The following is a 23,342-nucleotide window of genomic DNA, read 5'->3' as shown; positions in this document are numbered from 1 at the left end:
AACAGACGTGGCAAAACCAGAAACAAATTCATCAATTAAATCGTGGCAAAACCAGAAACAAATTCATCAATTAAATACTAGTTTCTTACCACACCTTATCAACTACCTTGAAAAATAATCCTGCCCATTGTCATCATAACTTGATATTTGAACAATCCAAAAGTAGAGCGAATGTCAATACTTTGATCTAGGTTTTGTCCCTTGCCTGGATACAATCCAGTGTGCAGGACAACTGATATCTTAAATTTTACAGTGAAAGCATGCTGAAGCCAATATATAGGCAAAAAAGGAGGGAAAATATAAAATATTTGCTCATTCATAAAAAAATACCATCACCATTTTATACACTGCAAAAATGTATATTAAGCAGGTAGGTATAACAAAAAGCTGATCAACATAGCTTGCCTATTCATAAATATATAAAAAAAAATATTGAAAAAAAGTTGTTTAATTCAAAACAGGAAAACTAAGAAAATAAACACCAATAAAAATTGTTTTGACTACACAATATTTGTCAAATATCACTTTTCAAAAATATTTGTTTTTATTGTGAATTTCCACATTTGTACTTGAATTTGAATATATTACGACCATATGTTATAAACACATGTTTTCCCTCTTTATATCACTGTACAACAATATTCAGTGATTTGTTACATCCCATCATCCTGGTTTGTTGACAATATTATAGCGAGTTTCTGTAAAAACTTCACAAAATAATTGATTAAAAAAAGTTAAATCAATAACACCTGTATTTTATCTGTACCTCAGAGGGGAACTGTTGACTGTAGACTTGTGCAAATATGTGTTAACGCTCAAGAAATTCTCTTTAAACTTCAACACTGGCATCAAAACATCAATTCTGACACATAAGCACCTAACCCACTCTGTTCTTAGAATAGGCAAGCTATTTTTTTTTTGTTAAGTAGATACATGATATGTTCTACTTTTTAAAATACAATTAAATCTCATTTTTTCCTTTTCATGCTGAATAAATCTAGATCCTTGTAAAAATGATTAAGACTAACAATACACAATATAGTATTGTTATTCAAGACTTGGAATTCATCCATTTTCTTTCCGTATCAAAGTTTCGTTTTTATAATGTTATCATAATTAAAAATCTGTTTTGTTATGGAATTTTTTTTCTAAATATCGAAAAACTGCATTAAATAGCTTATTAAATGTTACACCTTAACACTAAGAAAGCTTTAAGAGGTAAAAGTGGGGTGTATATAAAAGTTTTAATCAGGAAGCCACCGTATCCCGGAAGATAAGCAAAAGGTTATGCATCACACAGGGTCTAGTGTGCAACTCCCTTGAACATGGTATTGTGAACCCTCGGGTGCTTTTATCAAGTCTACAAGACATTTATAATAATGCACTATATTTGCCGATAAATATCAAGCAGATAAATGACAAGGATTAATCTGTCCAAGCAGATATTTGGCAAAGATTAACCTGTGTATTGGAAGTGTCATCTGGTGTTGGTGGTTCTACTGTGACTTCAGGGACAGGTATGCCAGTTGGCGACGAAGGCTCACTGCCGGAGTGCCGGTTTTTGGAATCCTTTCGTTTTCGTCCCAGAAACCCTTTCCCTTTCTTATCCTTATCTTTATCTTTCTTATCTTTTTTACCCTTTTTGCCCTTCCCACCTGGAGAAACAGGTTCTTCAACTTCTACAGCATGTTTGTCCTTGTCATCAAAGTTAAATTTATCCCCACTGTCAGGACCCTGTTTATCATCGTCCCCATCCTTGTCATCATGTTTGTCTTTCTTATCGTCCTGTTTGTCCTTTTTATCGTCGTGTTTATCCTTTTTGCTCTTCTTTCCCTTTTTGTCTTTCCCACCAGGGGAAAGGTCATGTTTGTCTTTGTCATCCAAGTCATTTTTATCATCATGGTCGTGTTTGTCCTTTTTATCTTTCTTACTCTTTTTCCCCTTCTTTCCCTTCCCACCAGGAGATACAGGTTCCTCCAGCTTTAATTTGTCCTTGTCATCAACCTCCTGATCTTTTTTATCCTCAATTTCTCCTTCATTATCCTTGTCATTTTCCTGTTTTTATTTGCGAGGAAATTTGTAACTGAATTAAATCTAGCAGCAATTAAAATAATATTAATTCTATTTTATATATTTCTAATTAAATCTTCTAACTCTTGAAAAAGCTGTGTCTCTAATTCTTTTTATTTTGTAATAATGATATAAAATTATTGAAATAAATCTAGTAATAAATAAGATAATGCCAATTCTATTATGCAATTTTTTTCATTAAATCTTCTAATCCTTTAAGTATGTACTACTTGTAGTAACGATATCAGCTTTATATAACCTTCACATTTTTGTAATATATACTGTCCTCACAATAACTATCAAGCTAAATATCAATTTAATGGTATACATAAGGTAATTATGCGATTAAAAAGAATGTAATTAAAGATTATTACAGCTTGCTGTATCTTTTCAGGAGAGTCTCCACCTTCGGGGGGAGGTACAGCATACATTATTCCTTCCTGTGTAATAAGTATAACACTTTATCTAAAAGTCACTTCTTCAACCTCAACATAATAAGTCAACATTATCACAAAAATAACTTAACATCATCACAGACATCTTAACTGATATTAATTCTAACACAACAGTAACCTATCAACTCCTGAACCGTTTAAAACAAATGAGTAAAAATACAAAGACATCTTTGCTAAAAATTTTAAATTTTTTTTGAAAATCTAATTTCAAATCCCATCACCAATTTTTTTTTATGAAAACCACCACATTTCTAGATAACATTCATGATTTGACAAAGAGAAATGAATGTAACACTGATTAGTTAGTTGATAAACATGATCAATGTCCCAAACCACACCATTTCAGGTTAAACAGCAGCCGACCCTCCATGCCTGACATGAACAACCACTTCAGATAGTACTATTAATAGCTATCACTGACAAGTGGTTCCACTATGTTGTACATTAATTAGCTTTAACCTTTCTTATCCAATCTATGAAAACACACAGTATGAATAGTGGTATGCAACATATACACAAGTGAAAAAGGGTGATAAATGGACAAAAAAATTAACAAAAACAGAAGTGAAAAAAAAAAAAAAAAAAAAAAACAGAAATAAATAGAGAGAAATTTGTAAAAGTCTTAACACTTATTTTTTTTTTTTATTTTTGTACTTCTCTGAACTCTGAAAACTCTGAAAAAAAGTTTGACAATTTCTGAGGTAGACCTTCATCTTGTGGAAACTTACCCTTGGGAGTGTAGCAGCATCACCGTAACTTTCTCCTGGTGCCGTTTCTGTAGCCACACCTTCACCCTGCAAGCACCAGATATGTACGTCAGGTATTGCTAACATATATTCAGATCTGTTTCTGGATTACTCTTAGTTTTAGGTAGTGATAAATGTTTGTTACCTTAAATAAACAACACATTTTATTTAAAAATTTCCCCCTAAATTAGAGATAACTTCTTACCTGTTCAATAATATACAAAAGTGTAGTCTTATGTGAATATGAAATCTATTATATTCAGAATCTAAAATGTGAATTATGTTTAGAACCAAATATAATCACAAAATATTTATAAAGACAAATAAAGAATATCCACAGATTATTGCATTTAAAGCCTTAGTAAGTTTTACATTAACAGTAATTTCACAATAGTTTAATTCTCATCCTTTTGAACAAGAGGGAGATATCAGACAAAAACCAGCAGGCCCTAGTTTAATACTGGGTAAATACATGATTCTGACTGCAAAAGGAATGGCTCAGTATCTAATGTGTTAACTCACTAATTTATCACTTCTGTCTTCTGACATTGACTTATTGCCTTCTTTTTCTTTCTTCTTTTTTTCCTTTTCAAGACGTTTTCTTTCCTTCTCCTCTTCCTTTTTCCGCTTCTTTTCCTCCTCCTTTTCTCTCTTTTCTCGTTCTTTTTCCTCCTTGGACCGCTTGCTCTTTCTGCCAACATTTGTGAGCCCCACACCCGCATCTAGTTCTGTGGTATCCGCCGTACCATCAGGAGCTGTCATAGTGGCAGCCTAGTGGGAAAATCAACAAATTAGAACAAGTTGGAGAATTTTCAAAGTACAATAATCTTTTGGCTGTAATATATTGAAAGGTAGCCATTATATAGATAGTCTTAGCCCGGTGGTTTTTGTCTAGGAAGACACAGTAAGAAATCATTGAAATAAAACATCAATATTTATTATCGCAGTAGATTGAATCTGTTGCAACATGTCCTTTCATGCTTACTGGGAGTATTAATGGCCACTGTTCATCTTGGTCTGTCAAATAGTTGATGTAAAACAGTAATATCTTATTTTCACAATCATATCTAACATGATCTATCGTACAAAACAGCTCATTCTAAATCTATTTAACAGTAAATGTTTCGGAGGCTATTTCCTCCATATTAGAAGTTTTAACTTAACTGGCTTGTCATTTAGACCATACCTTGTCCCTTTCCTGGTCAAGCCTGTCCTCTGACTCATCCCCTGGGGGTCTGCTGGGGCGATCTGCATGTGATTCGTCCCCTGGCGCCCTCTGACCATGCTCGTCAAGCTCTCTTGAGGAGTATGGAGGAGGCCCTGCATTGGCAAGGGCATCAGGATCTCCATACTTCTTGTCTATTCTGTCATTCTCATCCAGTGGATGGTCGGAATTCCTCTTGCCATAATCTGTAGCACATCCAAGATAAACTGTTGTCAAGATATTTTAGGTGTAATGGCCCAATCAAATATAGACTTTTACAAAATCACATTGTATTTCAGGAAAAGTTATCAAAGCAAAAGTCGCATAAAATGTTTTGAGAGGCATTCTTTCTGCATTTGTCAGAGTAATTCCTTTACGACATTGAAATGTATTTCAATATTATATTATTTCAATCATACAATATGGCCGTAGACAAAGAAACTTCACCCAGACACTGACATTTACAATAAGTACAGGGGTTAAGTTAAGTGATGATGTTCAAAAATCAAATCCAGAGCGACAAGATTTTCTGTTTAGATTATTGGTGTTTTTTTTTTTATCTCTCTCACATATTCCCAATCATTAAAAATAAGTACAAGCTTTAAGTAATTGACAATTAAGTTCCCAATCATTAAAAATAAGTACAAGCTTTAAGTAATTGACAATTAAGTGACAGATCAGGTAATATTCCCCCTTTGAAGGTCAGTTTTATACTGAATCAGAAATACCTTTACTCAATATAACACACATCTGGCCTCAGTTTCATCAGTACTCCTTGACCAGATTTTGTTTCATAGGAAAAGCATTGATTATTGCATTTAATTGTAAAATGTAATCTTAGCTAAGGAATTTCCTTAAATTGTAGAATTTTTTTCAGTTATAGAATATTGATGAGATGGGGGCCTGGGCCTCTAGTGGATAGATATACCATGCATTCAACAGAACACACAGTGAGTTTGACTTTACAGCTAGATACTCTCGCTCATGTTGTGATAAATCTGAGGGAGATATTGTATATCATGTCTGAATTGTAACAATTTCTGGTTTTACAGGAAGACCAGAGTGAATCATTCTGAAATACTTCCTGTTCCACAGGGATAAATTTTATATCAAATGCCTGTATTCATTAACATTTAGTAAAATGATTTGGTTGGAAATAATTCATACTTATTTTGAGCTGAAAGAAATTAAATATGGTCGTGAATTGTAACTTTACCATCACTATCATCAAGTTTTGCAGTTTTATTTTCTGGGTATGGCATAGATTTGTTCTTAAAGTGTGTCCTTTCAAACTCTGGCTTCGGCCGCTCCACAAGATCTGTCCGGTCTTTCAACTGTTTCTGTGTACGACCTGAGTATCTGAACTTGGAATTGAAGCGAGGGAACAGGGTTCCCCCCTTGGGGGCTTCTGCTTCTTTTAATCTGTCAAACACAGAAGAAAAACAATTAAGTCATGTTACATGGTATTGAGATCTTTATAATCAGGGAGATCAATGGTTATAGGGACTTCAGGTAGGTCCCTGGTAATGAAGTTTGGGCAAAGACATGATATAAAGCAGGCAAACTTTACACAGATTGAGTAAATCATGGACATGAACCATTTACCTAAAATCTACAATATCATGGTTTTCCCTAGTTTTTTGAAAAACTTTATCTTGATGTGGGAGAAATGACGTAGAACTTTTTTTCAAATAAATTGACAAATTAATTCCTGCATCAGTTATTACAAAATAACTGTTATATACATACATCATTCCAATCACATTAATTTAGGAAATATTTCTTGTCCTCGAAGTTATAAGTTTTGAGATATTACGACAGGAAATATCAAATCTCCTAGTCGAAGGGAGATAACTCACAACAAAAAAAACTCACCTGAAAAATGTGTGGTGTTCAACGCATGTCTTCCATAACCGCTTGGCCATTTTATGGTTAGTTAACTTAAAACATATCATGTTTTCAAATGAATCTTGCTGAAAAGGGAAAACAAAAATAAATTTAACACTTTAATTAGGTGGTATAGATACTTCTAGATAAAATATTCCATACTTTAAAGCAGAATTGATATATTCCAAACTATTGAATTGAATTATTCTAAATTTTGATTATTCTTAAGAAACTTTTCACAAGGATTTCACTAAGGTATTAATGTTTAAAATGCCATTAGTTCTTGTCTTGAAGAAGACTTCTACATTGTTTACTTATGAAAAACATATGAAAAAAACAATTTAATCCATCAAGATTGTCCAATTGATAACAAGTTAATAAAGTTAATAATTTACTAACCTCTGTTGGACGAATTTTGATGTAAAAGTTATTGCGTTTGTATGACAGCTTGAGAATTTTTGGCCACACAAATCTGTTTATCCTAAGTTTGTCTTTGTACACCATCAAACCACTGGAACACACACCTAATGAAATGTCCACTTTTTCTGAATCCTGCGGATAAAATAATTTCATATTATTACATTAATCTAGATATGGATATAGAGGCATGCGTTGTGCCTCCATACATTAATTATCAGATCATATTATAACTCTTGTTCCTGTATCAAAAACTCAACAGTTCTGTAAACAAATGGCAACATTTCTGTATTGTGTTGCAAGAAACTCATTTTCATTATGTTACATCCCACCATTGAAGAGATAATTGCCTGCATTTTTTAAATGTTTGTTATTACGTTTACATCACATACGATATGTAATGGTAAAAATTATGCACCACAAACAAATGGCAGTAGCCCTGTGTAGAGGTGCTAAATGACAACATGAAGGACTGACTGATACAAACCTACAGTCTATGTTAGTACTGTTGCAGGACATACAAAAATCATAATGTTGTCCGCAATATTACAACCATAATTTCGTAATTCCTTAAGTTAACTTCAATATTTCAGCTTTTTAAAATTATTTTGTGAGAAAATGGAACATTATCTACATAAAACATATTCTGATATTTTCTTTATGTATTCAGCCCAACAAGTATATTAATCTCTCAGAAATTGTTTACCATAGCTTTGTGAAGGTCTACACCATACATTGCTAACTTTTTTGCATTTTCTAGAAACAACCCTTCCGCTTCTTCTGGTGATTGTCCCCTGTAAAGAAACAAAAGAATTTTCAAACTTTACATCATCAATTTTTTAATGCATACAAATGCGAAATATTGTACATGAATCAGTCCAATGGACCATTGATGCTGAAATTTAATTTCTTGCCCAGCCTCACTATCAGTTGTACATGTGGGCATTAGGATTTGCACTGGGTACTTTACAGATTAAATGTGCTCCCCACCTCTCCCCCATTGTCTGTCTACTGTGAATTACATAACATAACCCAGGTCTTTTTCAAATCCCACGCTTCAAAAGGCTATATAGGGCCAGCTGAACATAAACTTTGTGCATGTACATATAAACTACTCAAGTGATTCTGCTCTCAATCTGTTACAATGAAATGCAAATATTTGATCAGAAATCTGAAACCCGAATTAGCTTTGTATTCTTTGATGTCTGTATGCGTCATAAACTTTAATCAATACTCCTACAAATGATCGAATGATGTCATATATAAAATTTTCAAATCTGTAGACTTTTTGGAACGATAGATATATTCAATATTTAAAATCTCTACATGTGAAAAGCCACAGTACAGGTTCCCATCCGTCATGCTTTATGGGCGACTATCAGCTATCATTGTCCTCATCTCAGATTCTTTAAATGTCAGCTTTAATTTAACCCCATATATGCCTTTGGACTACTATTATCATACTGCAACATGTAATTTTATACATAAATTCGGTTTTAAACAGGATTCTGATTCTGCTTTTCGACTTTTACACAATGTGAATTTGTTATTACAGTAGGAAGGATACATCAATTCACTTTGTAAGAACAGTAAATCTTAAATAACTGACAGCATGATTAGAAAATATTCACATTATAGAAACTGGATAACTTACAATAATGTGCACCTCAAAACTGGATATCTTTATAAACAGATAACTACAAACTAAATCTATTCATATTGTAATGGCAGTTAATTAACAATTGAAATGAATTTATCTATTTTGTTTGTTTTTGGAATCAGAAATTAAGAAATTAATTGAAGCAAGCATTAACATATTTTCCCAGTAATATGGAGGCAACTCCTAACATTTCGTCTAAAAATAAGTTGAATGATAATTAACATCTCTAATGACATGGGCGGGCTTGTTAACAGGCATGTCATTATTACCAGATAACAATTGTACCCAGCATTACATACTTGTGTGTTTTATGGAGTTCATGAATTTTTTTTAGGAGATCGGGAGTCTGTTTCTGTGCGAAGTCAAACTCCTCAAGGTAGCCTTGAGCACATTCAGCAGGATCATAGTCCCCAAGCTCTGCCTGTACTGTATAGGAACCCAGTAGTGCATGGGTCACCGTGGAACATGGCAACCTGTAGGCATAACAACATGTTAGTCACAAACTTAACTCAAAACTTCATGGCAATCTGTAGGCATAACAACATGTTAGTCACAAACTTAACTCAAAACTTCATTCTGTAAAAGACCTTGTGATGTTGAGTTTTTAATTTTCAATGTTAGTCTGAATTTAAATCAGAGTATCATTTGAATGTTACTAGTAACAAGTAGATCAATAAACAACTTATTTGAACTATTCGAAAGAGTGACTCCGATATAATCTCATCAAAATAAAACTATAATCTGATCCAAATCAAGAAAAAGTCTTAAGCATCAAGTATTTTCTTATTTGTGGTTTTATGAAATTTTCTTTCAAGTTTGAGCTATTTAATAACATTAGATTTAAGCATCAAGTATTTTCTTTTTTTTGTGGTTTAATGAACTTTCCTTCTTCAGTTTGAGCTATATAATAATATTAGATATTATTCCATTGTTGAAGATATTAAACAAATATAGCTCTTTTCTCATTTTATATAGCTCCAACATAAATTATATAAGAAATATATAATTCATATCACAAGAAAATGACCAACAGAGTTACTTACTTTCCATTATATAAGTCAACCCTGACCTGTAGGCATAGCTGGTATCTGTGAACAACAATACAAATATCAATTTGTGCACAATATTGCAGTTAAATTGTGAAAATTTTACAAAAAAATCACACCAGACTGATCTTTTTAATTGAAATATAAAGTTATGTACGGTTTTATATCAAAATCAACAGGATAGTTGTTTAATGACGTTAACTGACATGAGTATTTTCTAACATTATCAGAAACTATGATTATTTTCGAATTTGATGGGAAACTGCAAATATTTAATATTATCAAAAGGGAAAGATACACATTCAATAATGAACTTAGAAAAGTCTTGCAAATGAAAATTAACCATCTGATATTTTTTATCACAATTTCCTTTTTAAATTCACAAAACACGAAAAGATAAAATATTTTGGTATGATTGTTACACTAGCAAATATTTTTAAAGAAAAATCAAATTTTGAAAATAAAATAAATATGGACAATGATGCTGTCTATGGGCTGTAATTACCTCGTGATATCTTCTGTCAAGTGTGATGGTTCTGGAGGATAAAATTTAACTGCAAATTCGAACACCCACCGACATCCTGCTGAAATTTCAAGATATAATATTGAAACATGTGCAAATTAGAAAAACATCAATCATATCTTTGCCACATTCAAACAAACAGCTGTACAATGTATCAACCGACATTTTTACTTCACAGAGTAAAGTTAAATACACGATTCCCTTAAAAAATTTTGATGGAATTTTTGTCTTCATTCATATTATTTTTTACAAATGATTGTTACAGATATATGTTTCACAGATAAGGTATCATTTTATACACAGTCATCCATAAGTTCCTGTACATGTACACTTCGCAGACAATATTTTGAAGTTCAGTAAAAATGATTGTAATATTGTATATTGTAATTTTTTGTCTGATAGTTCATAACGATTTTATATCAATAGTTGATAGGGTTATTGATGATATAAAAATCCTCAAAATACAACATTTTTGCAATTAAATGTCTTTTTAGAAATTTGTTCAATCGAGAGCATATTTTCACAGAATATCGTAATTACTTGAGGGGATAATTAAGAGTGTAATGTTATGGTACATCTTTTAAAAAATAATTTGTATGCATTATTTGAATATCTTGGCCCTCCCTGAAACTTTATCAAAGTGGATTATTTTCGTTAAGAATTCATGCCATTGTCATTGACAAATAATATTTAAGAAATTGTTAAGTTTAAGTTTAATATTTCAACAAGTCAAAAGAGTGTGTTCAGTATCTTATGGATGGCAGTGTATACTACAATATTTTTTTGGTTGATATAGAATACACTTTTCATGAAGCAAAGTGGTGCCATTTCAAAAACAAGAGATCCCAGAGGGATCTTGGCGCCCACCATTGAATGTTCTTCATAGGTTCCATGTCAGATTGATCTTTTCCCTACTTTTCTCTTCTTCTAAGTCTTACTAATCTGTGTAAATTCAGAAGAAGCCTCTAGTACTTTTCAAACAAGGGAAACCTATATATAAAATTTAAGATTTAGGCACCAAGGGGGACCTATGCATGGAATTTGAGAAAGATTCCTTCAGTACTTTCTGAGAAATAGCGATAACAAACTTCAATTGTCAAAATCCAAGATGGCTGCCTGTCGGCCATGTTGTTTTCCGATTTATCTCAAAATGCAATATGCATAACTAAGCACCAAGGGGAACCTACATATGAAATTTCAGGAAGATCCCTTCATCAGTTTCTTAGAAATAGCGATAACAAGTTTCAATTTTTTAAAATCCAAGATGGCTGCCTGTCGGCCATGTTGTTTTCCGATTAGTCTCAAAATACAATATGCATAACTAGGCACCAAGGGGAACCTACATATGAAATTTCAGGAAGATCCCTTCAATACTATCTTAGAAATAGCGATAACAAACTTCAATTGTCAAAATCCAAGATGGCTACCTGTCGGCCATGTTGTTTTCCGATTAGTCTCAAAATACAATATGCATAACTATGCACCAAGGGGAACCTACATATGAAATTTCAGGAAGATCCCTTCAATACTTTCTTAGAAATAGCGATAACAAACTTCAATTGTCGAAATCCAAGATGGCTACCTGTCAGCCATGTTGTTTTCCGATTGGTCTCAAAATGCAATATGCATAACTAGACACCGAGGGGAACCTACATATGAAATTTTAGGAAGATCCCTTCATTATTTTCTTAGAAATAGCGATAACAAACTTCAATTGTCAAAATCCAAGATGGCTGCCTGTCGGCCATGTTGTTTTCCGATTAGTCTCAAAATGCGATATGCATAACTAAGCATCAAGGGAAACCTACATATGAAATTTGAGAAAAATCCCTTCAGTACTTTCTACGAAATAGCGATAACAACCTTCAATTGTCAAAATCCAAGATGGCTGCCTGTCGGCCATGTTGTTTTTCCGATTGGTCTCAAAATGCAATATGCATAACTAAGCATGAAGGGGAACCTACATGTTAAATTTGAGAAAGATCCCTTCAGTATTTTCTGAGAAATAGCGATAACAAACTTCAATTGTCAAAATCCAAGATGGCTGCCTGTCGGCCATGTTGTTTTCCGATTGGTCTCAAAATGCAATATGCATAACTAGGCACCAAGGGGAACCTATATTTGAAATTTGAGAAAGATCCCTTCAGTGCTTTCTGAGAATTAGCGATAACAAGAATTGTTTACGGACGGAGGGACGGAGGGACGGACGGACGGACCACGGATGCAGGGCGATTTGAATAGCCCACCATCTGATGATGGTGGGCTAAAAACATTTGATAAAATCTTGCACAGAAATCAAAACACTAGGGTTATTTTTATTAGGTGGCTTTGTGTAATAAGGATTAATAGTAAACCAGCTAGTTAATGTAAATAAATCAGAGATTGTGTGATTAATAAGGTCAATACATTATCAGGTACAGAATTCCACCTGTGTATTATGTAAATACAAAGTATAATGGGGCAATTTATAAGAATAAGAAATTACAAAATGACCACCAGGTTCATCAACATATAGAGTTGTGACTTTGAAAAGAAGAGTGCATCGTCTTCCAATAGCGAACCCTTATGTATACAGGTAGGTATTTGTTCAGATTCAACACCATGTCAGGTCCAGGTGTATTACTGATCCAGGTGTGTTTAAAACATTCCAACCACAATAGATTACCATTCAGCATTTACATATGATAATGATAACCAGGCCTGGTCAATTACAAAGTAGACTGGACTCGAACTGAAAGGGCACTACCCTTATACAACACGGTGACCTTGAGTGGCAACAGATTTAAATCTCAATCAGTTACCTTTTCATGTGTGGTTATTGACTTCAGGGACCCATGTTTATAGATAGATAAGCTTTGTGCCTTGTTGTCAGAAACTGGAGTCGGGGACTAATACCTCAATATATCCCACAAAGAAAACCTAATTTTATGAACAGATTGAAAATGTTTATCAGTTAGAAAGACATCAAACTCTCAGAATATGTCCTATATAGCTACTTCATGCCTCTAAGTCTGGCCCAGAACTGGTCCCGCCTGACTGACTACAATCTTCCTGTCAACACCTCTAGTGACAAGGAAATGGGGTCATCAGATGACCAGTGGGTCTGGCTAGCAGGCCGAGTGGTCAGACACATCAGTTGTTTCCTGCAGCCACTGACCCATAAGGACACTATCCAAGGCCAGATGTTTCACATCAAAAGATAATTAACCTGATCTTTAGATCATGGTTTTCCCCTCTACCCACTTTTGAGAGATGATGCAGAAATGATAATACATGCAAATTAAAATACATTACCACTATTTTACCACTTAGGTAGTTTTATGAGTTAAATGAGAAATCATTCAAGAATGACATCTACGGAATTTCTGGAGACGTTAACGATTTTTTTTTAAAAGAAAACCTGAATGTGTAAGATCTTTGAAAAAAGAAAGACGAAAAGGAGACTTATAGATATGTTGATGTTTACTTATATATATAATTAGGTGGTAAATGAAACAAGAAACGATATCTAAATTTCATTGTTGCACAGGTTACAGTTTTTACTACAGAATGACATCACAAAAATTCTGAATACCTGCTAGTACTTTCTAATTGATCATAATGTTCAGTATTCTGCTGCAAACACCTATTCTTAAACAGCTGATTTAAGAAATTCTCTTGTGATCATAAAATGTATACGGTACTTTTATGGACTGTGTAACAATAATAAAAGAAAATTCCCATCTCGTAAAGGGAAAATAAGCAAGGCAAACCAGTACTTGTGGACAAGTTGTTGTCTATTCCACAAAGAACACCTGCATGTGTTAAATATTTTGGTATGCAGGTGTTAGTGATGATGAGCTGTATCTGTTGTATACTGATGGTGAATCTCAGCCGACATATATACTTGTACATGCTCTGGAGTAACTTATACAGAACATGGGAGGCGGATATGAATATAAATCACCTAGAGTAAAACATAATCAGAGCTTGTTTTGTTTAATCTAATTATTCATACCTTGTACCAGAATTAACATAGACCGACCTCTGTCTCTAAAATATTGAAACTTAAAATTGAGCTTTGCAATTTTGTTCTCAATTTTATTCTAGTTTCAAAGTATGGAGATTTAAGATTTCAGAATTTAGTTGGGCAATCATTTACAAACATTTAGGGGCTGGAAGTTAGTCCATCTTTAACATGGTGGGACGGAGTACCTTTTTGTAAAGATATCTAGCATACAGTTGATGGAATCAGATCTAAAGGACTAGGCACCTTACCATTAAATTTGATTGGTTAAATTCAAATAATTCATCTTTTAACACATGATATAGACAACACTATACTTGTCACTCGAGACAAATGACAAATTTTTCATTATTTCAATTAATTGTTATGCATGTATCACTTTATCATTTGCACTCGAGACAAATGACAAATTTTTCATTATTTCAATTAATTGTTATGCATGTATCACTTTATCAATGAATACAGTTCTATAACGGTTATATTAGTCTACATTGTCTCAGTACAGATGCCTATTTATGAAAGAAAATCATACTCTAAATCACTATAGTAAGGGAGCTGCGATAGCAGTTGGTTAGAGCGCCGAACACATAACCTCAAAGTCATAATCCGAGGTTTGTGGTTCGACTCTCTCTGACTGTGTTAGTTTGTGTTTCTCAGAAAGCTGATAATTTTGTCATTGTGTGCTTGTCATGGTTTTGTCTTAAGGCAAGATGCTTTATCCTAAATACTCTGGATGGCATGTAATGGGCCTCCCACATGTTGTTCAGTAAGTACCAACTACTGCAAGGTGACCCGCTTCAAAATGACTGGCAATAAACCCAGCAAACAAGTCTATAATGGAATGTTTTTTGTTTACACTTAACCATACCTCCTCTCAACAATAGGTATAATTTACACAACAGCTTCCTAATATGTCCAAATGATTCGCCTTGTAGTACTAACCTTTCAACTGTTTTGCAATTTTCTTGTCCCCCGTCAACCAATACTGAAATGAAAACAGATGTATGTGAATTTACTGTGAACTGTATATTTTTGTCTTAGTATCAAATTAGGCATTGAAAAATACCATTACTAAAATAATCTGTTTGTACTTTGGGTACTCAACAGGTACAAATATAAAGTTCTCAACTTGTGTTTATTCTGGGATAAAAATCATAAAATTTATCTTTGCCAATCATCACCCATGCAAAAGCAACTATAAATTGGTCCTTTATTTTTCCAATTAAAAATTTCCTTAATGGAAATGTACACCAACAAAATTGACAACAAAGGCTCTAAACTAAACATTTATTTCACTGGAATGATATAGATTCTTATGATGGTAACAATTTGGAAACCAGTAAAATAATCTGTCAAAACACTTATGCTATTTTCCTAATTTACAGAAAATATGCTGACAAATTTTCCCAACTTCCAAATTCATACACATGGTCTCATTCCCATGTTCTTGGTAACTGTATACAATATGTCATTAGGAAGTTGATAAAGGGATCATTTCCATTCTATGTCCATTTCTTACCTTTACATCCTTGTCAAGGTATGTCAGTCCAAAATATTCTACTTCAAGGAGGTTGAGATTTGTACACACTTTATCGAATAACACCTGGCCATTAGCTCCTTTCTGTAAACAATAACAATAACAATATAACAATATTTAATTGTCTTATCATTCAGTACTGTTGTATTCAAAAGGTAGATTTCTCTGATGCAACATGCTGTTATATAGGACTGTTTTTTGTTGTTGTTTTATCATGGGTCAATACCTGTTGTACAGGTATTAACAAAATGAAATGTTCACATCCCAATAATATGTGCGAGGTTAACTTTACTTTTTAATTCAGTTTCCTCATACCCTAAAATAGAAATGGGAAAACCACCTGTCATTTTAACACTCCTTTTTCACAGTAAAACAAGAGGCCCAATGGGCCTGTATCGCTCACCTGGCTCTACAGCAACTTTGAAGTTGGTTGAGGTCATTTCTACAGATACTATGCTGATTACTTCTTTATTCAAATATCAGAGTAGGCTAGGTTTATTCATATTAATAAATTTTCTAGTCCTTTATTCCAGCATTCTATTGGCCTAATATCAGGTCTCAAAGGCTCTTGGCTATCGCAAAATTATTATTTACAGATTTAAGCCGATTTCACCCCTGTGACCTTGAATGTAGGTCAAGGTCATTCATTTGAACAAACTTGGTAGCCCTTGATCCCAGCATGCTACAGCCTAATATCAAGTCCCTGGGCCTCTTGGTTATTGAGAAGAAGTCGTTTGAAGATTATAGCCTATTTCACCTCTGTGACCTTGAATGAAGGTCAAGGTCATTTATTTGAACAAACTTGGTAGCCCTTCACCCCAGCATGCTACAGGCCCAATATCAAGTCCCTGGGCCTCTTGGTTATTGCGAAGAAGTTGTTTGAAGATTATAGCCTATTTCACCCATGTGACCTTGAATGAAGGTCAAGGTCATTTCTTAGAACAAACTTGGTAGCCCTTCACCCCAGCATGCTACAGGCCCAATATCAAGTCCCTGGGCCTCTTGGTTATTGAGAAGAAGTCGTTTGAAGATTATAGCCTATTTCACCTCTGTGACCTTGAATGAAGGTCAAGGTCATTTATTTGAACAAAACTTGGTAGCCCTTTACCCCAGCATGCTACAGGCCTAATATCAATCCCTGGGCCTCTTGATTATTGCAAAGAAGTTGTTTGAAGATTATAGCCTATTTCACCCATGTGACCTTGAATGAAGGTCAAGGTCATTTATTTGAACAAACTTGGTAGCCCTTCACCCCAGCATGCTACAGGCCCAATATCAAGTCCCTGGGCCTCTTTGTTATTGAGAAGAAGTCGTTTGAAGATTATAGCCTATTTCACCTCTGTGACCTTGAATGAAGGTCAAGGTCATTTATTTGAACAAACTTGGTAGCCCTTCACCCCAGCATGCTACAGGCCTAATATCAAGTCCCTGGGCCTCTTGGTTATTGCGCAGAAGTTGTTTGAAGATTATAGCCTATTTCACCTCTGTGACCTTGAATGAAGGTCAAGGTCATTTATTTGAACAAACTTGGTAGCCCTTCACCCCAGCATGCTACAGGCCTAATATCAAGTCCCTGGGCCTCTTGGTTATTGAGAAGAAGTTGTTTGAAGATTATAGCCTATTTCACCTCTGTGACCTTGAATGAAGGTCAATGTCATTTATTTGAACAAACTTGGTAGCCCTTCACCCCAGCATGCTACAGGACTAATATCAAGTCCCTGGGCCTCTTGGTTATTGAGAAGAAGTTGTTTGAAGATTACAGCCTATTTGCCCCATGTGACCTTGAATGAAGGTCAAGGTCATTTATTTGAACAAACTTGGTAGCCCTTCACCCAAGCATGCTACAGGCCCAATATCAAGTCCCTGGGCCTCTTGGTTATTAAGAAGAAGTCATTTGAAGAATATAGCCTATTTCACCTCTGTGACCTTGAATGAAGGTCAAGGTCATTTATTTGAACAAACTTGGTAGCCCTTCACCCCAGCATGCTACAGGCCTAATATCAAGTCCCTGGGCCTCTTGGTTATTGAGAAGAAGTTGTTTGAAGATTATAGCCTATTTCACCTCTGTGACCTTGAATGAAGGTCAAGGTCATTTATTTGAACAAACTTGGTAGCCCTTCACCCCAGCATGCTACAGGACTAATATCAAGTCCCTGGGCCTCTTGGTTATTGAGAAGAAGTTGTTTGAAGACTACAGACTATTTGCCCCATGTGACCTTGAATGAAGGTCAAGGTCATTTCTTTGAACAAACTTGGTAGCCCTTGATCCCAGCATGCTACAGGCCTAATATCAAGTCCCTGGGCCTCTTGGTTATTGAGAAGAAGTCGTTTGAAGATTATAGCCTATTTCACCTCTGTGACCTTGAATGAAGGTCAAGGTCATTTCTTTGAACAAACTTGGTAGCCCTTCACCCCAGCATGTTACAGGCCCAATATGAAGTTCCTGAGCCTCTCGGTTATTGAGAAGAAGTTGTTTAAATGAAAAAGTTGACGCCGGACGGACGGCCGGACGGACGCCGCACCATGGCATAAGCTCACTTGCCCTTCGGGCAGGTGAGCTAAAAATCATGACAAAATTAACAACATACTAGTATCTACTGCTATTTCTTCTTGATATTGAAATAATTGTCAGCTTTTGATATCATTAACACCAGGATTCATCAACCCTAGAATCTTATAATCACCTTGGCTGTTAGCCTGACAGTGATAATCAGATTTCTAGGGTTGATAAATTGTGGTGTTACCAGGTAACCTCATCCAAAGTCAACAATTGTATAACATTTAACAATCTGAAAAAAGTGAATTTCCAAATGAGTAATGGAACTTTATCTAATATCCATGCACAATAAATAATCCATTTATTTTGAATTATTTATCATATACGTCTGATAGAATATTGATACATTTGATTTTAGGGTTAAAATGCCAGAAATAGAAAGACCATATTATGATCAAGCCCTGATCATGATATACCTGATTAAGGGAAACCAAGATCTAATAATCCTGTCTCCTCAACGGTCTATAATTTGTTTTCCTTAAACCCAAACATTTATGATGTTGTCTGGTTGTCTCATTATTATGTTGTAACAGAGGTCAAAATTTGATTCCGGTGCCTCCACTTGCATAAAACCTGGCATCGTGTTCAAGCAAAATGGTAATAAATATGACAGATATAGACATGGTATCTTGTTTACCATGTTTCTACCAGTTATGAACACTGCAGACTTAGAATCATAACCTACTTATATCTAAGCTATAGTCAACTACAAGCCATTTCCTGACTCTGCATGCCAGAGAACATTTCTCTGTAACTCCATTATTGTGTAGAACTTAGGTCTAACAAGGGATGCCAGAGAACATTTCTCTGTAACTCCATTATTGTGTGGAACTTAGGTCTAACAAGGGGTGGAATGGCTAACATGGGTGAAGTGGCTAACATTTCTCTGTAACTCCATTATTGTGTGGAACTTAGGTCTAACAAGGGTTGGAATGACTAACGTGGGTGAAGTGGCTAACATTTCTCGGCCAACCTAATCTTCAGGACAGTCTTCATTATGAGACTGTAAACTGTTGATCTGAGCTTTTTAAGGAACCACTACTTAACTTCAAGCTTTTTTTCTGTGTCTGCTATGTATACTTGACACATTTCTGCAAATACAGGGGGAAATGTAATTCTTTTATTGGGGGGAAATACACTTTGGTGGCTTTGGGAAGTATACTACCTTTATGCTTGATGTCTCTTTTTAAAATTAGTTTCCTGTACCAGAATTTCAAAATCATTAGACAGAGTATGATACACAGAATTAGACATCATTCCAAATCTCTGATGCGACGTAAAATTACTACATTCTTATATCATTATATGTCTACACCATCTGGTCTACAGATATTTACATATCTATGTTATACATACAATACTTACATGGTCTACAGATATTTACATATATATGTTATATACAATACTTACATCTAGCTCAATTTCTAGTGTGGATGCATCAAGCAAGGTGACCCGGCACATCACCATCTTGCCTGTGGGTTTGGAGCGGCGCTCTACTTTGGGATTAGTTTTGGGCTTTTCAGTTTCTTTATCCTGTAAAAATAAAAGAAATATATGCCATGAGAACTTTTGAAACAATTGAAATGTGTTTAACAATAACTGTTTTAGTGCTTCTAAGGGCAGATATATTTCTGTTCTGCTGGACTTCAGCTATCCTGCTGTACTCTCACTTTCATCATGAGAACTTTGGCTATCTTTGAATGCTGTACATGTACTGACATCACATTTTGTGGACATAATTATTATGTGATGTTATACACATGATCCTATAGTAGTCATCCTACAGTACATACCTTGTCTACAGTAATTGTTTATGAAATTGTCACTTTCCATACAAAGAAATGTTTCTATTATCCCTTCATATCTAAATTTATATATAATGAAAAAACAATTAATGAAAATACATAAAAGATGACTTTAATTTAAATATCCACCATAAGCCACTGTAAACAAAGACTGAATGAGTAACTGTATTATTAAGTGTATGTAATGCACAAGAAACATGCAAATCATTTATCAACTAGGCAGTAGTAATACTCCAAAAGCCCTTATCTTAGTAATTGCATTGAACTGTATTAACCAAATATGGGCAGTGCTTGATTAAAACAGTTAGCACATTTCTAGTTACATAAACTTTGTATTACAATGTATATGTGTATGAAACCAGTAGACTAATGGTGCATACAACTCTAAAATGTTCAACTTTGTATCCTTAAACTTCTTAAATAGATTCAATATATCCTGCAGCATTAAATACGATAGTGAAAGCAGGTGCCCGCCAGTTCAAAATATAGAATTCTGCACATTTACACCAATCCCGTGAATGACCTTAACACGTTCAAAAGGTTAACTTTGTATGTAGCTCCATCATCTCCTGCATACACACATACATTTCCTGCTATTTTCGTTCGATTATGAACTTCACACGTATAGTTCTGACAGTAGACAAAGGTTAAATGATGCTATTAACACTCAATCAGCTGTCGCCGGCTAGTAATTCCCCTGTGGCGGGCCCCAAGAATGTCTGGCACACAAGCTAAAATACCCGACATCGTACGTAAACAATACACACACTTACAGTAGTAAACAATAACAGCAAATTGTTTCAGTTGTTAAAATAATAGTTCCAGCTCAATGATTCACTTTTCGGAGAATATCCTGTCCACAATTTCCCAAACCGGAACCCGATCTGTGTAAATCGGGGTATCTTTGCATGGCTACCGCCATAGCGCATTCAAAAATCTCAATACTATCTAGGTCACATTACACTGAAGATCCCTTCACAGGAACTTGACAAGATGGGCCTGTCTGTCATCATGATCGTTATAAACACTTTCAAATAAGCATACAGAAACCATGAGTGACACTTACCTGTTATATACTTGTCTAAAAAGCTATGTCTAACGAAATTTCTCAACATGGGGACAATTCGCCGTATGAGCCTATGACATCACACGCATACACATCCCAGAATTCCTTAGAAAAGCTAAAAATATCCGCCAGGTAGAGTAAACAAATCTTGCCACAGGTAAGATCACATGATCGGCAGAAAATACGGAATACAATCTAATAAATAGGATCTCCTCTCAGACTCTTAACACCCAGCAATAAATCAAGCGAGAAGTTAGATTCATCCATTTACCGGTAAGACTGTCTACACAGTAGGAGGTATAATGACTTATAGATTACATGAACTTAGTCATGTTCCACAACCCGACACATTTAGAGTTATAGCTTTAAATGGTAAAACTTTTATCACAAATAGTTTTTATAGCATACAGAGTATTTTTATTTGGAGTATTATTGATCCTGTTATAATTAAAACAATTTAAAATGAAGTTGAAATAACATGCTTATTTTTTTTAAATTATATCAAGATCTATTTTAAGCAATTTTTATCAACATCATAGTTTTTAATTCATCATAGTTTTTAATTAATTTTTATATTTCTGTTCTAAATTGTTCAATTTTTAGTATTTTTTTAATAAAATAAATCAAATTTTAATAATTGTATGTTTTTTCTAAAATATTTCATGATTATTTTCAAATAAATTAAACCAAAATCTTGATAATCTAATTTTCCCCGTGTAAATTGATTGTCCTTTCTGATAGCTATGCATGCCATACTTGTGACTTTCTGTTATGATATCAGATAAACGTTGAGTTTATTACATTTTTTATGAGCATCCCTGAGGGTTCACTGACTATAGGTACAATGTACAACAGACAATAAGATCGGACACCACACTGCCTTCAATCACACTATAGAAGTGCAATTAAATATCGTATATAAATCATAAATAATTCTGTTTTATGTTCCACTAAGTTTTCCTCCCTTATATTGAGTTTTGTGATGTGACTTATCATTGATAAGTACTAGTTGAATAGACCTGTAGGGAGATTGATTTTTTTACCTGGTAGGTCGGTACTAGAGTGTAGAATTTATATGATTGGAGTAATTATCAGGAGAACTGCACACGTTTTCCGTGTAATGGGATATCAATTTAAACATGTTTCCCTCTGAGTTTTTGATGAAGTATAAATCTTTTCCCTAAAATGCACAGCTAAACAAAGATAAAATCTACATATACACCTGTTGCTCTGTCTGATATCTATAAATAAATTTATATTTTTTCTATAATGTTTTTCTGTAACAGTTGAAGGCTGAAATATAAGCCCAATGTATGTTTTGTATAGAATTATAGAATGTGAGATCTGATGGGGAGGGGGGGGTCTAGACAAAATCAGCATTACTGGTTAGATGGTCAGACCCCCAGTTTCATCAATATGTTACAATTTCAAAAAGAATTAAGCATTATTGGATAGAAGAACAAATCTTTGGTTATGAATTTTCCTTTAATTTGGCAAAGCTTTCCAATTGAAACTCTTCGTTAAGTTAATGGATATTATGGGAAATTGGGACCAAGAGAAAGGATGGGTAAGGGGCTCTATAAGGCTGATATTTACTAATTACAACTCATTAGGTCAGCCTATACGATGTATGCATTTATTACAAGCCGATTTAAATAAAACATATTGAAGTACTGACTAAACAAGATAAGAATTTAGAGCTGTGTATATATGACGTACCTAAGCACACCTTACAAGTACACAGTATGTACGTAGGTATGTATAGAAATACCAAACAACCAACGAAGCTTGTCAGATCAGACATAGATAGATCGCTCAAGACACAAAACATTCTCATCACAATATTTACACATTCTCGTGTTGTTTTCAACATAACTAGAAAATTGTGACAAGACTGTGGTCTCTTATCAAAGGTTACACATCAGACATTTTTTTGAAATTTAATTCAAAGCTCTATTTTTGAATCAAGGTTATATGTTTTCAGTACAGTTTGGGATCATACTGACAAATGCTATTATGAAAAATATGTCTATAAGAAAAGATATAAAGTTTGCAAAATTTGAAATAAACTTGGAAGTAATTCATATTACCTCTATCAAATTAAAACATGTTTAAGAGTTGTATATGTACTTATTATCTGTTTTAAACATGAAGTGACCAAGCCTATGAAACTCACTATCTAAGGTCTGTGTTGGAGTTTGTTTGCTGGGTTTATCGCCCTGGGTCATTTTGAGGCAGGGTCTCCTTGTTGTAGTTGATGACTACCTCACTGAACAACATATTGGAGGCCAGGGCGCCCAGTGCATTCACATGTTATCCAAAGCAATTAGGGTAAAGTGTCTTGGCCAAGGACACAACCACGA

At 34.3% G+C, this 23,342-nt stretch overlaps 1 protein-coding gene across 12 annotated transcripts in view; it reads right to left on the bottom strand.

The window, feature by feature from the left end:
- The window catches only part of LOC117325939 (band 4.1-like protein 3), a 145,611-nt gene that overhangs the window by 21,750 nt on the left and 100,519 nt on the right, over window positions 1-23,342 (bottom strand). For 9 of the 12 annotated variants that reach the window (XM_033882460.1, XM_033882457.1, XM_033882465.1 and 6 more), the window contains 15 exons: window positions 19,519-19,641; window positions 15,534-15,635; window positions 14,957-14,999; window positions 9,991-10,069; window positions 9,483-9,527; window positions 8,739-8,912; window positions 7,486-7,573; window positions 6,762-6,914; window positions 6,351-6,448; window positions 5,692-5,897; window positions 4,458-4,681; window positions 3,794-4,042; window positions 3,254-3,319; window positions 2,445-2,510; window positions 1,462-2,055 (listed from right to left, as the gene is read on the bottom strand). In XM_033882460.1, coding sequence (XP_033738351.1) covers window positions 1,462-2,055; window positions 2,445-2,510; window positions 3,254-3,319; window positions 3,794-4,042; window positions 4,458-4,681; window positions 5,692-5,897; window positions 6,351-6,448; window positions 6,762-6,914; window positions 7,486-7,573; window positions 8,739-8,912; window positions 9,483-9,527; window positions 9,991-10,069; window positions 14,957-14,999; window positions 15,534-15,635; window positions 19,519-19,641 — 2,310 coding nt within the window. Of the gene's footprint in view, window positions 1-1,461; window positions 2,056-2,444; window positions 2,511-3,253; window positions 3,320-3,793; window positions 4,043-4,457; window positions 4,682-5,691; window positions 5,898-6,350; window positions 6,449-6,761; window positions 6,915-7,485; window positions 7,574-8,738; window positions 8,913-9,482; window positions 9,528-9,990; window positions 10,070-14,956; window positions 15,000-15,533; window positions 15,636-19,518; window positions 19,642-20,979; window positions 21,091-23,342 lie in introns of those variants that run through there. The other 3 variants (XM_033882463.1, XM_033882467.1, XM_033882468.1) reach the window with 3 other exon arrangements.

The sequence above is a fragment of the Pecten maximus genome, chromosome 4 (assembly GCF_902652985.1).
Source record: "Pecten maximus chromosome 4, xPecMax1.1, whole genome shotgun sequence".
Lineage (NCBI taxonomy): Eukaryota > Metazoa > Mollusca > Bivalvia > Pectinida > Pectinidae > Pecten > Pecten maximus.
Note: the sequence above shows the minus strand (reverse complement) of the source record. Positions and strands in the feature narration are given on the sequence as shown.